This window comes from Eleutherodactylus coqui, chromosome 12 (genome assembly GCF_035609145.1).
Source record: "Eleutherodactylus coqui strain aEleCoq1 chromosome 12, aEleCoq1.hap1, whole genome shotgun sequence".
In the NCBI taxonomy this organism is placed as follows: domain Eukaryota; kingdom Metazoa; phylum Chordata; class Amphibia; order Anura; family Eleutherodactylidae; genus Eleutherodactylus; species Eleutherodactylus coqui.
The window spans coordinates 91,837,876-91,853,658 of NC_089848.1; the positions used below are offsets into that span (position 1 = coordinate 91,837,876).

General features: G+C 44.7%; 1 protein-coding gene across 1 annotated transcript in view; it reads right to left on the reverse strand.

Moving 5' to 3' along the window:
• Positions 1–1,067: 1,067 nt before the first annotated feature.
• Positions 1,068–15,783, reverse strand: part of ZNF804B (zinc finger protein 804B) — a 424,361-nt gene continuing 409,645 nt past the window's right edge. Inside the window, exon 4 of the mRNA XM_066585018.1 lies at positions 1,068–4,634. Coding sequence (XP_066441115.1) covers positions 1,187–4,634 — 3,448 coding nt within the window. The 3' untranslated portion in view covers positions 1,068–1,186. The remainder of the gene's footprint in view (positions 4,635–15,783) is intronic.

Sequence of the window (15,783 nt, forward strand, 5' to 3'; positions counted from 1 at the left end):
AGCAGAAACCTACGGCGGCTAGAAGCTGACATATGAGGTTTCAATCTGGCATAAGGAGATTGAGACTATGATTACATGATCTCACTGTGAATTCCAAGCAAGTTCCACTTATGTCATGCACGTAGACCCCGATTAGGGATGAGGGAACCCCCTGTCACAGCTGTGGCAAAGGAACGCGATGTTCTCCCATTGCCTTCAATGAGGCCAGTGCTGCTGCCAACAGCCCCATTGAAAACAATGGGATGCAGGCAAACTGCCCAGTGATTTGGGGGAAGGGCTTTAAATATAAGCCCTTGCCTGAAAATCATCCCTAGGTATAAAAAAAAATTCAATGAATGGCTGAGCGTTGCCTCCGATTGGTCATAGCGTTCAGCCAATCACAGGCAGCACTCAGCTGTCATTCAATGAATGGCTGAGCGCTGCCTGTGATTGGCTGAGCGCTGCCTGTGATTGGCTGAGCGCTCGGCCAATCGGATCAGCACTTTCAAGAGGCGGGGATTTTTAAATCCTCGCCTTTTGAAAGTGCTTTAGATCAGTGCCCAGATTGCAGAGAGAAGATGCGCCGGAGCCCGGACACCACTGCTAAGTGAATAATGTTGTTTTTTTCTACACCTAGGGACGATTTTTATATTTAAAACCCCTTCCCCGAAAATCACTGCAGGGGTTGCCTGCATCCCATTGCTTTCAATCGGGCCGGCGGCAGCAGCGCTGGCCCCATTGAAAGCAATGGGCAAGGAGCTATGGTCACTCGCATTTTGCTAATGCATGGAGCACTATTTTTTTTTGTGCACATAGGTGCACAAAAAAAGGGCTTGTCTGACTGAGCCCTTAGAGAAAAAAATAAATAACTTTTTAAACATAAGAAGCAAGGAATTGCCGGAATTTATTTTTGTAGATTCTGTAAAGAGATTATTCTTTATTTTATTAAAAATAATAGCATTTTCTGCATAATAAAGTCACATCATTTACCATACTGTATCAAATGAACAATCAGGAATTACAATAAACATAGATTCTTAAATTTATGAAACTTATCTTCTATGAAGTCAACTAAAATTAATGCAAGAAAAAATAGTGAAAATAAAGTAAAAAAAACAAACAAACATAATCTAATGTTCCTGTCCTCTATTATGTCAGCACATCTCATCCTAGCAAATATTAATGAAGGTACCCGGAAAAAAAAATATTAATGAAGGTGTCCAGACCCGGAATGGTGGTGAAACTCCTGCCCTTGGAACAATGGATGAATTAATGGGTGCAGCTGTATTGTGGGGTGCATACCTGTGTTGGGGTGTGGCGCAAAGATGGTGGGTATGAGTGTTGCATGAGGAATGGCCTGAATGGTCAAGTGTGGGGGGTGAATGGCAGCTGTGGAGACTAAGTGTAGTGGGTGTGCCAGTGCATGTCCTATGATTGGCGGTGGGGTTGGAAATAGGGCTGGTGTTAACGATGAAGAAAGGGAAATCGGGGAAAACTGAGACTGTGGGAAATGATTAAGATGCGGCAGTGGAAAATGATTGACATGGGAGTGCATGGAAGCCGTGACAGCATATCGCTGCATCAGTGCATGGTGAATGGTGGTGATGGAGGGATGATGTTGGATGGACACAGGCTGAATGGTTTGTGAAGTTGAGAAAACAGCTGAGCCATTTGTTGGTAAAGTTTTGAAATGCTTCGTCAACAACTGCTTCTGCATATGCTGTTGTGCCTGCATTTGCAATATTTTATACTTATCGACTTCATCTGGTGAAAATGTTACAGGTTGTTGTGCTAAAGAAGGACCAGATGACTTATGATGTAACCTAGTGTCCATTTTCCTAAAATCCTGCATAGAACTGTCATAAAAACATTTTAGATTTCCATCTACAAGACTCAATTTTGTATTTACATCAGGCAGCCCCAATCTCAATAGTTCTTCTTTGGTCTCTGGTGAATCGATTCCACCAGTATGTTTGAGAGAGGGCAATGGATATGAGAAGTTAAGGTGAACTGGGTCAGGGCTTTGCATAATTGGTTGTTCTTCACTAATTAATTGTCCCTTTTCTTTCTCAGCTTCCGTTATGACTTTTGTATCTATGTGAACCACATTATCCAAACTACTGTTACCACAATTGGTCATAGCTGTGTCCTCACAGCCTTCCGACCTGTTTTGCAGACTGTTACTATCTTCTATCATGTGGTCCTTACTACAAAGATCTACATTGTTGCTACTAGATTTTGCTTCACCATGCAATGGAGCCTCTAGCTTTTCATAGCCTACCATGTTGCAGTTTAGAGGAGAACCTTCCAAGGGTTTATTAAAGTCTATATCATATTCTTTTGTTCTGTTATCGTCTCCGACTGTTTGCATTGAAGCCATTTTACCCTCTGAATGAAAACCTAAAACCAACTGATCTTGCTCATTGTTAATCTTAGGTTCGAATATATTTTTGAAAGTACTGTTCCTACAGTTTACCAAAACAGATGCTACTTCTTGGGGATGATGCTGAAGTATATCTTTTGTAGCACTATTGTCAGAATGTTCTGCATCAATTGAACTTCTAGAGGGACTTGGAAGGTCAATTATTTCTTCAGGGGAAGCACTAGAGTTATCAACTCTGGACTCAACACTTTCCAAACTTTCAGTATGGTCCTCGTGTATTGAATTTAACTTTTCTCCAATTGGATCTGCTTCTAGGTCACTTTGTTTTTTCCAAGACCGGTGTTTATTCCATGCATGCTTGGAGCAAAGCCAGTGCTCTAAATATTCATTCCTTGATATCTCGGTAAATCTGTTGTGCTTATTATGTTTGTGTTTGCAGTTCAACTTTTTCTCATCATTAATATAGTCACTTTCAGAAGACACATCATGTTTGTGCTTTGCTGATCTCCCATTGTCTCCATTCAAGGAGGTTTCTTGAATTGATGCCTGGCAGCGAAGGTCCTTATATCTGCATGATGAACCACTACTCATGGAAGAACTAGAATAGGACAAATGTGAGGAGGATGTTTTATGGGATATATCCGAATTCGTATCGCTATCAGAGTCTTTCCAACTATCACTGTTTTCAAATGAAGAAATATTTTCCTGACGACTCTCCAGAGATTTTTTGGAACTATATGATCTGTCATTTCGAGGACTGTCCTGGTGTAGATATCTCCTTCGTTTCCATTTTTCCCTACAGTGTCTATTTTCTTTAACCATGCAATAATCCGATTGCCCATGGTAAGATCTTTTGCGTTTTCTTGATTCGTAAGGTTCCCTAATAAAACATTTCCGTGAATGACTAAAATAGGTGGAAACATGGGGGTCATTTTCATTACAGTGGATTTTCTTGTCTTTGTGTATGAATCCCATCGCTGTTTGGTAATTATTGGCACTTTCCATGTGGTTGTCTGTCAGATCTTCTAGGTTCCCACCTCTCTTTGGCTCTAAAGGTGGACTATCCATTCCACCTTCCACCAGTGTCTCTACATTTATGTTTGAGACTTTGTCCTCCCAGCCTCTATTAGGCTGATCACCATCCTTGCATCCTGCTGTTCCTTTATCATCTGGCCTTCTTGTCTTATTTTTTGGGGAACATTTAAAGTCAAAATATAACGGATTGCAGGCATAAGATATCTTAGGCTGAGTTTTTGTAAACAAAACGAGTTCTGTGGGCCACTGGAGAATGGTATTGCCATCTTTGCTCAAGACACTAAGAAAAGATAGTGCTTTGGCTTGAGTATTGGTATTTACAGATTCACTTAATGAGTGCTCTGGGGCTGGGCATTCGCATGGGTTTTCATGAAGATCATTAGATGCCTCACAATTTTCTTCTTTTGACTTGCAGCTAGGCTCAACCTTGGCTTGTTTTTGCGAAAGCAAATTGGAAAAATGCTCAATTAATATTGCATCTGCAACTGTGTGTTTGCTGGAACAAGTCTCTTGTATGTTGCTCTGCATTTGGCAACAGGCTTCTGTTGTAGTCTCAGAAGTTGGCTCCGTCTCTGAAGGAACATTTACTTCTTTTTGACTTGGTTGATCTGTGCAACTAGTGTCTGGAGAATGCATTTTCTCTGTTATGTTTGATTGGGCAATTTCGCTCTGTTCCTTTGAGTATTCCTGACTGCCTTTGTCATCTTTAAACTTCTCTACATTTGCAGGCGTGTTGTCTGCCAGGGACATGTCTGTTTCATCTGGTTGAGACAACACGCTGGTTTCTGCTGTGCTTTCATTTAGGTGTGCATAGTGTCGAAAGCTTACAGACATTTGCTTTGCTTTGTGGTGAAGGAATTGGTTGTATTCATTTACCTCATCCAGGCTCTCATTGAAAACCGATGCCGAAGAATCCAGCTTTAAAAGTGCCTTCTTAGAGAAGCAGAATGAGACGCCTGCCCTATTGTTGGCATTGCTGCTATTCAAGGGGGGAACCTCTATCTGGTTCTGCTTCTCAACAAAGCAGCATTTGCTGTCTTTCAGAACCACTCCGTCAAATAAAATGTCTGCGTTCTTCTCTTCAGCGCTGTCACTGCTACTGCTGCTGGTGACCGTTTCCGGATTGCACATAACTGCACATCTCAAATTTGCAATTTTTTCATTCCTTCCCGTAAGAAGATCTTCCTTGGGACCTTTTAATCTGGGCGTTTTAAACAAAGGAGCCTCTTCTGCTACACTGGAAGGAGAAAAAAAATGCAACATTAATTAAAGAAATCAAATAAAATATCAGAGGAAAGTATAAAGAGCTTTTAATATATGTTATATTGTCCTGACATTTTGTAATTCTTTTTTAGTCAACCGTTACTTTGTCAAAAACATCTTAGGCTAGATTCACACCACATGCCCTGGAGTTGGGTCTGTACAGTTGGTACAAGTCGGGATATAACAGTGACTTGCTCAGATTGTAACAAGGAAGGTACTCTGAAGTTCAGCAATGCATTTAAACCTCTGCTAAGAGTCATGGCCGTCATCAACAGGCAAACTTGGGTAAATGCCAGGGTTTGGGTGGCCCAAAATGATTGGCTAAATGAGCGTAGAGGGAATCTGTCACCGACTTTTAGCCCTATAAGCAAAGCTTATGGGCTGTAGGTAGGTGACTCGCTGAGTCTGGGGATGTAAGTGTGGCAGTGGTTGCTGTGTATGTGCCAATTTTCGACACAGAAGTCACTATAGTGAAGAGTCACATCGGTGTATGTAAGTCTATGTGGAAACTAGAGATGAGTGAACGTACTCGTTTAGGGCGATTTCGCAATCAAGCATCGCTTTTTTCGAGTAACTGACTACTCGGGCGAAAAGATTTAGGGGGCGCCGGGGGTGAGCGGGGGGTTGCAGAGGGGACTGGGGGGGGGGGGGAGAGAGAGAGCTCCCCCCTATTCCCCACTGCTACCCCCTGCTCCACCACGCCGCCCCCCGGTGCCCCCCGAATCTTTTCACCCGAGTAGTCAGTTACTCGAAAAAAGCGGTGCTCGATTGCCAAATCGCCCTAAACGAGTACGTTCGCTCATCTCTAGTGGAAACCTTCATGTAGGTACTGATTTTTAACCGTTTAAACTATTGACAAGGAAAACTAGATTTCAAGGAAATATTTTGGTAATCATATATTACCTGTATGAGGCAGCAAATGTAACTCCTATGTAGGTGTGTGAGTTTCATAAGGTACTCATAATAAACACTATACCTAAACACATGGTCAAAAATTGGATTCTACTGTAGACAGAACTTCACAAGTTCAGTTTCAGCCCCCGAGTTCTGTTTGGTTCACTTTTGTGGACAGTGATTGTCCATGGCTGATGTCAGGTGGGCATAACATTGCTGCATTTTATTCTGCATAGTACAAGGTTATTACAAATGATCTTTCTGATATGAAACCCTCATAATTGGCATTTAATGACAATCAGATATTTAAAGTTGATAACAATGGAAACTGAAACTCAAAAATTTTCATGCAGCTAAACTGTCCAACAGTAAGGGCTTAGTCACACAGGCGCATCGGCACCCATACATGGGCACCGAACCGCCCGTGTGACTGAGCCCTTAGTGCAGGAAGAAGTCGGCCATACTTCAAGACGGATGACTCCCCGCAACGCTGAAGAAAGAGCACATGATCGGCAATGAAGCCGGTCACATGTTCTTTCTTCCGGCGCTGCAGAGAGACATCCGTCCTGAAGTGCGGCCGTCTTCCACCTGCAGTAACACGGGGGCCGATGCGCCCATGTGACTAAGCCCTAAGACTGTCCTTGTTGCCCATTGCAAGCAATCACAGTGCAGCTTTCATTGCTCAATCTGCTGAGGTAAAATGAAAGCTGTGCAGTAGTTGGGTGCTAAAGGCAACAAGGACCATCATACTGTTGGGTGAAAGGAGAATGATGGAGATACTCCATGGGTGAATATATAAAGTTTGTTGGTGAATAGTGGTAAAAGGGTATGTAGGAGGGGCTACCGGCCAGACACGTACCTGTAGAAGACAAGTCAAGAAGTACACAGTGAAAGTGAAAGGAAGATTGCTCAAGGAGCAACAACTCCAAAAAATGGTGAAGATGGTACGATATGAAAATTTTATTATATGAGATGTATAACCAGCAGAACAAACACGTTTCGAGGAAAAAACTCTTCTTTAGTAATTGCTGGGGCATGACATGCTGGATGGCTATAGTGAGTATTTAGGTTGCCATGCTAGCACAGCCAGTAGGGAAACTATAGGGTGAACCAGGCTGCAGGTGTAGCTGCTGGTGTCTGAAATGTAGGTATCTATAGGGCCTTGTGAGATTTGCAAGGTTTTGTCTTCCAAAATTATATCCGGATAATTAAAGTCCCCGATAATAATGACTTCATTTCGGTTTGAAACCTCTTCACTTTGTCTTAGTAATAAGTTTTCAGTTTCTTCTGTTATTTTTGGTGGCCTATCAGTATTTTTGTTATTTTTCCCTCCCTGTATTTCTACCCATAGAGATTCCACATATTCATCTCCTACACCTATATCTTCTCATAGTCTCAGTATTAAGGTACTGTGCCTTGGCCCAGTGCCGCATTAGTAGTATTTTTATGAGTAATGACTTGAGAACCCTGCAGTGAAGGAGGGGTGAAGGGTGAAAACCGGGGTGCTCCAAGTTCTATCTTACCATTGGATCATCCCGATACCATTTTTAGCAAAAATAGCCAAAATATTAGCTCTCTGCTTGGAGCAGAAGAGACAGGTAAGTTGACTTCTAGAGTTCTAGGTTTAAATCTGTTCTTGATGAGGATTTAAACCTGGGATCTCACTGTGCCACCACCTTCACTGTTGTTTAAAGAGGCCAAATTAGAGATTTTTACTCCTACTGCTTTTAATGGAAGCCGAAATCAGGAGTCTCGATTTACAATTATTTTTTAAAATTGAATCGGTAGTAATTATTTTAACAATCCCTAAACACTGATGGTGATTATCCGTTCAGTCGCATCCGACCTTTGGTCACTTTATGGATCAATGTTCTCCACACATTCGTGTCTTTTACCGCTTCTTTCAGTTTGGCAATTGCCATGTTCGTGGTGGCCTTGATTGTATCTAGCCATCTTGTTCTTTGTCGCCCTGATCTTCTCTTTCCACTGTCTTTGCCAAACATCGGTACTGTTTCCAGCGAGTATGCGCGCATCACGTGTCCAAAAAAGAAAGTCTAAGACCTTGTTCACACGAGCGCTGTATTCTCGCATTAGAGGCATGTGAAAAGGGCGCTTCTATAAGAACCAATGGTTTCTTATAGAAGCATTTGCATGAAGGAATTTTAGATACGCTAAATACTCGCACCAATGGGTTAATCCCCCATAGCCCCTCTCTCTCTCTCCCTGCTATGGGGAAATCCCAAAGCCCTGCGGGGCTTCTTCTCTCTCTCCTCCCAGAGCAGCTGCACTTTTTTAAGCAACATGCTGCTCTAGTGAGCAGCTGGCTGTTTACACGATTTTTAGCACAGTATAGGCGCAATTTTTTCACGCACATATACTGCGCTAAAACAGCGCTCATGTGAACGAGGCCTAAACCCTAGTCTTCAGTAATTATGAAGACCCACAGGTTTACATAGGAGCTGTATACAATAAATAGTATTTTAAATTTTTTTAATTTTAATCAAGAACAATTAAAAATTTGCTGCTCATTTTGGCATTGAGCAGGCAGCATATTTTCCCTTTTTAACCTCATTGCATTGCCAGTGCCATGATATTTTTTTGCTAATGTTGCTGCAAGAATTTTTGTTTTTGAATTCTGTGTTTTCTTCTACTGTGTTTTTTGGTCAATAGCATTTTAATTAAGATTATTTGTTTATGCATAATTTTTGGGAGAATTTTTTTTCTTTAACCCATTAAGGACCAAGCACAGTAAATTTACGGCACTTGGTGCTAGGCTTTAATTCCAGCTAATAGTAAAAATACAGCGTTGGAATAAAGCCCCTACTTCTGCAATCAATCAGAAGCAGGACAGGTTGTCAGCTGTTAGACACTGCTGAAAACCCGTAGAAGAAAAGAAAAGAGGTTTGTAACCCTTTTGCCTTCTCCTTTCATTAGGACATAGCTCTCAATGAGTGCTATTTACTAAAGAGTGAAAGTGGAAGTGTTTCATCCACTACATGAGTCGATAATGGCCGTTATGCCCTGGCACAACAGAGCTACAGGGTCCCAGCAGCCCCTGATCAGTTCTGCCAGTGACTGTCACTATAGGGGGATGTTTTCCCTGTAACTGCGACTCCTATGGATGCCGAAGCTACAGCGGACCCCCGGAGGTCTTATATGACGTCATGGGGGACATGGATAGTAAAAAAAATAATTACATAAATAAATAAAACAAAATTACAGAATAAAATAAAAATATATACATAAAAAAGAAAATAACCCAAAGCCAACGCCAACCAAAACTGTTGCCGTATGCGCCCTGTAATCCAAAATTATACATATTATGTATCAAAAACTCCAACATGAAATAAGGAACTCATTCCCATACTTTATTTTAGCATAAGTATACTAATTTAAAAAAAATAATAACTTTAAGTGGTCAAAAAAATCAATGTTTTAGCTTTTTACCTCCAATAAAACAAAAAAAAAAACGGGAAGAAAGTCAGTGAAAAAGATATTTTAAAAATAGCCCTATATGTCACAGAAAAAAAGTGTAGCAAAAATAATTTTGGTAGCTGAAGGAAAAAAAATAGGGCAGTTAAACCACCACATGGGTAAAATCCCTAAAACATGTCAGATCCTTAAGGTACAAAACAGTCTGGTCTTTAAGGGGTTAAACCTTAAATTATATTTTAAATTTGTTCTCTGGCTAAGTAATGATATGGGTAAATAAGGAGATATGTAATGCACAAAATGTGTTTATTTTATAACTTATTTAATACACTTCTTTTTAGTTAAAATAATCGCTCACATGACTGCTCAGCCAATCAGTAACCTCAATGGTCATGTGCTGTTTATGCATAGATAACAAGTAAGGCCAGTGATTGGCTGAGCAGTTACATGATCGATGAACAACACATGACTGCTGCAGTCTCTTTCAGTCTGCTCGCGTTGGACAGGGGAGTCGATCGTAAAAGTAATTATGTCCTTGTTCTCTATTTCTATTTTACACTTTTAGGGCTCATTCAGACGAGCGTTGTTTTTTGTGCACCTATGTGTGCAAAAAAAAATGCGCGTGACCGAGGCTCCATGCCCATTGCTTTCAATCGGGCCGACGATACTGCAGTTATTTTCGGGGAAGGGCTTGAAATATAGCCCTTCCCGGAAAATCATTACTAACTGGTGTAAGAAGTAAAATAAAAATTTACATCACCTTCTGCCGCTGTCGAGGCACAGGCGCATCTTCTCTCTTCCCTGCCAGGACTGCTCTGAAGCACTTTCTGATGGCCGGGGACTTAATTCAATGATTGGCTGAGTGCTGCCTCTAATTGGCTGAGTGCTGAGACCAATCACAGGCAGTGCTCAGCTGTCATTCAATTAATGGCTGAGCGCTGCATGTGATTGGCTGAGCGCTCAGTCAATCAGACCAGCACTTTCTGGAGGTGGAGATTTTTAAATTTCTGGCCATCAGACAGTGCTTCAGAGTAGTCCAGACATGGAAGAGAGAAGACGTGCCGAAGCCCCGACAGTGGCGCAAGGTAATGTATATATATTTTTTACACCAGCTAGGGATGATTTTCAGGGAAGGGCTTATATTTCAAGCCCTTTCCCGAAAATCACTGTGGGGGTTGCCTGCATCCCATTGCTTTCTATGGCGCGGCTGCAGCGCTGGCCCCAATGAAAGCAATGGAAGAAGATCATGATCCTCTGCCACAGCTGTGGCAGGGGATTCCTTCATCCCCGCAGGGATTCTCCTTGGCACTGAACATTGTGAACATTGTGACAGCGCACCTGAAAAACATAAGACATGCGTGCACATAGTTCCGTGCTCCCCATGGGGAGTTCCCTCATCATTGAAAACTGTGAAATCTGAATGGCTGAGCTCTACCTGTAATTTTAAATCCCCACCTGCTGAAAGCACTTCAGAGCAGTGCAGGGGTTCCAAGCAGCTAGGCGCTCCGAGCTCCGACAGCGGCAGAGAGGGGAGTATAATTTTTTAAAATTTTTGACACAAGCTAGAGATGATTTGCAGGGAAGGGCTTATATTTAAAGCCCTCTCCCGAAAAGCACTGCAGGGGTTGCCGGCAGCCCATTGCTTTCAATGGGGCCACCGGCAGCAGTGGCGGCCCCATTGAAAGTAATGGGCATGGAGCTTCGTTCACGCGTGTTTTGGCATGTCCGTGAATGAGCGAATTTGTGCGCACATTTGCATGTGCAAGTGCACGCTTGTGTGAACGAGGCCTTAGTCTATATGCACATGGACGTTTTAAATGCTGCACCCGAGATTCTCTGGCCTAACTTGCATCGGGCAGCACACAATATAATCTCGGAAAACCCCTTTAACAAGTAATCATACAGTACAGCTCAGGGGGCCGTTGTTAAGGCCTTAAAACTCTCAAAGATATTGCCTGGGCTTATGGTTCTTTGTAATACCGCGATCGTTACTAATCTCACAAGGGTTAGAAGGTTTATTTTACCTTGACATGGCGGGGGGGAGAATGTGATCACATGGGTACAGCTGTTCTGCACTGTAGGGCCTCATTCAGATGAGCGTGTGTTTTGCGTGCGCATATTGCACGCTTCTAAAAGAACCAATGGGTTCCTATAGAAGCTTTCAGAGTGCACCTAAAAAAAGGACATAGGTGCGCGTTTTGCAAGAGTTTCCATTGACTCCTATGGGAGCAGGAGTTAATAGAAACTCCGGGACTGGGAATAGCTTCCACGCCTCTTACAGCAGGGTATTTAAAAGGTTCCATGGCCAGAAGCACCTTTTGGGCAAAGTCAGGCGAGAGCTTTTTGCACGCACCTATGAGCGCAAAAAAAAGCACGTCTGATAGACGGTGTGCTCACATGTCCATCTTTTACCGGCGCAAAATACACCTGTCGGACATCCGTGCGCCGGGAAGTTCAATGCTGCGCATAAAATATACCCGCAGGGAGTCCCCTCATCACTGAACACTGTGACAGCACTGTCACAATGTTGAGTGGTGAGGGTGCTGAAGCGGGGACGAAAGAACCCTCTGCCACAGCTGTGGCAGAGGACCGCGATGCTATCCCGTTGCTTTGAATGGGGCCGGCACTGCTGCTGCCCTATTCAAAGCAATGGGATGAAGACCACCCCGGCAGCAATGATTTTGGGGTGGGGGTAGGAGAGGACTTGAAATACAAGCCCTACCCTAAATGTCATCCCTAGCTGTAGAAAAAAAAAAAGTTAACGCACCTAGAAGCGCTGTCTGGCTCTTCTCCCCCTTTCCCCAACAGTTTTCTTCTGTATTCTGGTGAAAAATCCCCGCCTCCAGAAAGCGCTGCCTCTGATTGGCTGAGCGCTGTGACTGATTGGCTGACCTGGACAGCGCTTCTAGGTGAGTTAACTTTTTTTTTTTCTGCAGCTAGGGATAATTTTGGGGGGCGAAGGGCTTATATTTCAAGACACACCCACCCCTCTGGAAAATCATCGCTGCGGGAATTGCCTTCATCCCATGGCTGTGACAGCTGTGGCAGGGTATTCTTTCGTCCCTACTGCAGTCCCCTCATAAACACTGTGACAGTGCTGTCAGTCTTCAGTGATGAGGGATCCTTTGTGGAGCAGCTGCTCCAATGAACAGGCAAAGTTTAATGCACAAACATTGCCCGTTCACGCGTTTTCCGCATGAGCGGAGAGTGCATTTTTTTTCGCGCACAAACACGCCCGCCTGAATGAGGCCTGAGGGATGTATCCTAAAGGTTAAGTTGCTATGGAGATTAAGGGCTTAGTCAGACGGGCGTTTTTTGCCGCGATTTGCGCATGCGCATGCGTCCGGCGATTTTTTAAAACCATTGCTTCGCAATGGTATCGGACACATGAGCGCTTTTTATGTGCTTGTCCGAAAAATTATAGAACAAAAAATCGCAGATCGCACCTATCTGCGATCTGCGATTCCTGTTCGCTTCTGTATATGCGCTCAATGGGGCCGGCGGCAGCAGCGCCGACCCCATTGAGAACATATAGAAGACAAATCATTCTTCTCTGCCACAGCTGTAACAGCTGTGGCAGAGAAGAACGATGTTTGCCCATTGAATTCAATGGAGCGGCAATACAGCCGCTCCATTGAAAGCAATGGGCTGCCGGCGTGCGCGGGGTTAATTGTCGGGAAGGGGTTAAATATATAAACCCTTCCCTGCAATTCATGCTAAAATGTGTTAAAATAAAAAAAAATTGTATACTCACCTTTCCGCTGCAGCCGGAGTCCAGCCGCGGCCGCTGTCGGTTCTCCTGAACTGCTTCTCGGCACTATTCAGCCGGCGGGGCTTTAAAATCCCCGCCTGCTGAATGATCTGCTCTGATTGGTCACAGCCTGACCAATCAGGGGCCGGTTTCACTCACACACCCATTCATGAATTCATGAATGGGTGAGTGACTGCTGCCTCTCAGCGCTGAGCCAATCAGGGGCAGGTCTGACTCACATCCATTCATGAATTCATGAATGGGTGTGAGTGAGGCATGCCTCTGATTGGCTCAGCGCTGAGCCAATCAGGGGGCAGGTCTGACTCACACCCCCTTCACACCCACTGCAGGACGGCTGCCCGGAGCTGCAGGCAGAAGGTGAGAATGCAATTTTTTTTTATTCTAACACATTTTAGGATGGATTGCAGGTAAGGGCTTATATATTTAAGCCCTTACCGACAATTCATCCCCGGCTCGCCCGCAGCGCATTGCTTTCAATGGAGACGGCTGTATTGCCGTCTCCATTGAATGCAATGCGCTGGACAGCTCCGGCCCGTTTCTAATGAAACGCGGCTAGGAGCAGATTTTCGGGCGATTTGCGGGCGACTTGCGCGCACCGGTCACGCGATTTGCGGATGCGCATCCGTCATGCGATCCGCAAATCGCGGCAAAAAACGCCCGTCTGACTAAGGCCTAAAGGTGAAAATGCACCAAAATCACCGAGCATGCTGAAATTTGCATGAAAGTTTGGCACAACAGAACCATGCATGCTCACTGTGAACTTTCTGCTAGTTGGAGCCCAGGCTATATGAAGGATAATTTTTGCTGTGCCACAGGAGAGAGTGCAGGAATTAAGTCAGAGTTATAGGAGCTGCTGGGGACGTACAGAAGAGCTGCAGAGATCGTGGAGGTGCTGCCAGAGCACTGATGAAATGGGGCACAATACTCTGCAGAGAGCAGCTACTCAGAGAGGACAGCGGGCACAGGACTGAGGGCTTAGAGACTGTTGCTACCAGAAAGAGAGAGAGACTGTGCTATGTCCGATCCTGGTGGGGCATCTGGACTGTGATAAGGATCCAAAGGAGCCATGATAGCATCCAGTTCCTGGCAACAGCTGATCTCGGACCAGGCTGGGTCAGTAGTAACAGTGATTCCCACACCACAAACTGTAAGTGAGACTATCCTCCACCCAGATGGTAGGTCAGTATACCAATAGGGACAAATTTAGTAATTAGATCTGTTACAGCAAACATGAACTGCATTATGGAAAGTATACTGTTCAGCCAACTGCTGCTGCTCGCGCTACTAATTATGAACTGAGATGGCGCTACAGTGGGCAGTGCATGAGTTGTGGATAAAAGAGACATTGTGACTAGAGTTTCGCACATTGCATTTCTGACTGACTGCATTGATAGTGTTGAAGTGTTAACCCTAGGTATTGTTAATTAGAGATGAGCGAGCATACTCGCTAAGGACAATTGCTCGATCGAGCATTGTCCTTAGCGAGTATCTCCCCGCTCTGGAGAAAAGGTTCGGCTGCCAATGCCGGTGACAGGTGAGTTGCAGCAGTCAGCAGGGGGGAGCGGGGGGAAGAGAGAGATCTCCCCTCCCTTCCTTCCCGCTCTCCCCCGCAGCTCCCCGCCCGCCCCCGGCAGCCGAATCTTTGCTCCCGAGCGGACAGGTACTTGCTAAGGGCAATGCTCGATCGAGCAATTGCCCTTAGCGAGTATACTTGCTCATCTCTATTGTTAATCTTTATTTTGGTGTTCTTTCATAAATATTGTGCATTTTGGTTATTCCGTCTGTTGCATCGTATCCTGAATCCTGTGTCACTGTACCACCCCCTGCGACACTACTGGAATCACAGTCCAAACTACAAGCTTCCAGTCATCTACATTAATGGCATGTGGTGCCAAGGGGTTCAGGGATAGGTTTGACACAGAGTTAAACTCCATTTCATAGAAGACTGTGGAGTAGAGATGAGCGAACGTACTCGTCCGAGCTTGATACTCATTCGAGTATTAGCGTGTTCGAGATGCTCGTTACTTGTAACGAGTACCACGCGATTTTCGGGTTACTTTCACTTTCATCTCTGAGACGTTAGCGCGCTTTTCTGGCCAATTGAAAGACAGGGAAGGCATTACAACTTCCCCCTGCGACGTTCAAGCCCTATACCACCCCCCTGCAGTGAGTGGCTGGCAAGATCAGGTGTCACCCGAGTATAAAAATCGGCCCCTCCCGCGGCTCGCCACAGATGCATTCTGACAGAGATCAGGGACAGTGCTATCTTGTTGGAGCTGCTATAGGGAGAGCGTTAGGAGTATTTTAGGCTTCAAGAACCCCAACGGTCCTTCTTAGGGCCACATCTAACCGTGTGCAGTACTGTGGAGGCTGCTTTTTGCAGTGTTGCACATTTTTTTTTTTTGGTATATCGGCCGTGCAGAGCATTGCGCCCTGCAGTAATACTCCAGGGCCAGAAGCGCTTAGGCAGGGACAGAAGACATATTATTGATTGAATATAGGCAGTGGGCCTTTGCAAAAAAATTTGTGGGAAAAATCTATTTGGGCTGCCTGTGAGTGTCCTCAGTGTTCTGGGTCTGTGCTGGGTGTAGTAGTTCTCCAAATTCATACGCAGCCAGCTAAATGTTACAACAGGCTTGCGCAAAATTATTTCCTGGCGTTCCGTAAGCGAAGTCAGCCTCCAACCACAGGCCAATAAGCGGCACATTTAATTACAGCATTCTGTTTCTGCACTACTGGTAATACAGCATGCTGAGGGGTAGGGGTAAGCCTAGAGGACGTGGACGCGGGCGAGGACGCGGAGGCCCAAGTCAGGGTGTGGGCACAGGCCGAGCCAGTGCGGTGGCCAGGGGTAGAGGCAGGGCCAGACCGAATAATCCACCAACTGTTTCCCAAAGCGCCCCCTCGCGCCATGCCACCCTGCAGAGGTCAAGGTGCTCTACGGTGTGGCAGTTTTTCACAGAGACGCCTGACGACCGACGAACAGTGGTGTGCAACCTTTGTCGCGCCAAGATCAGCTGGGGAG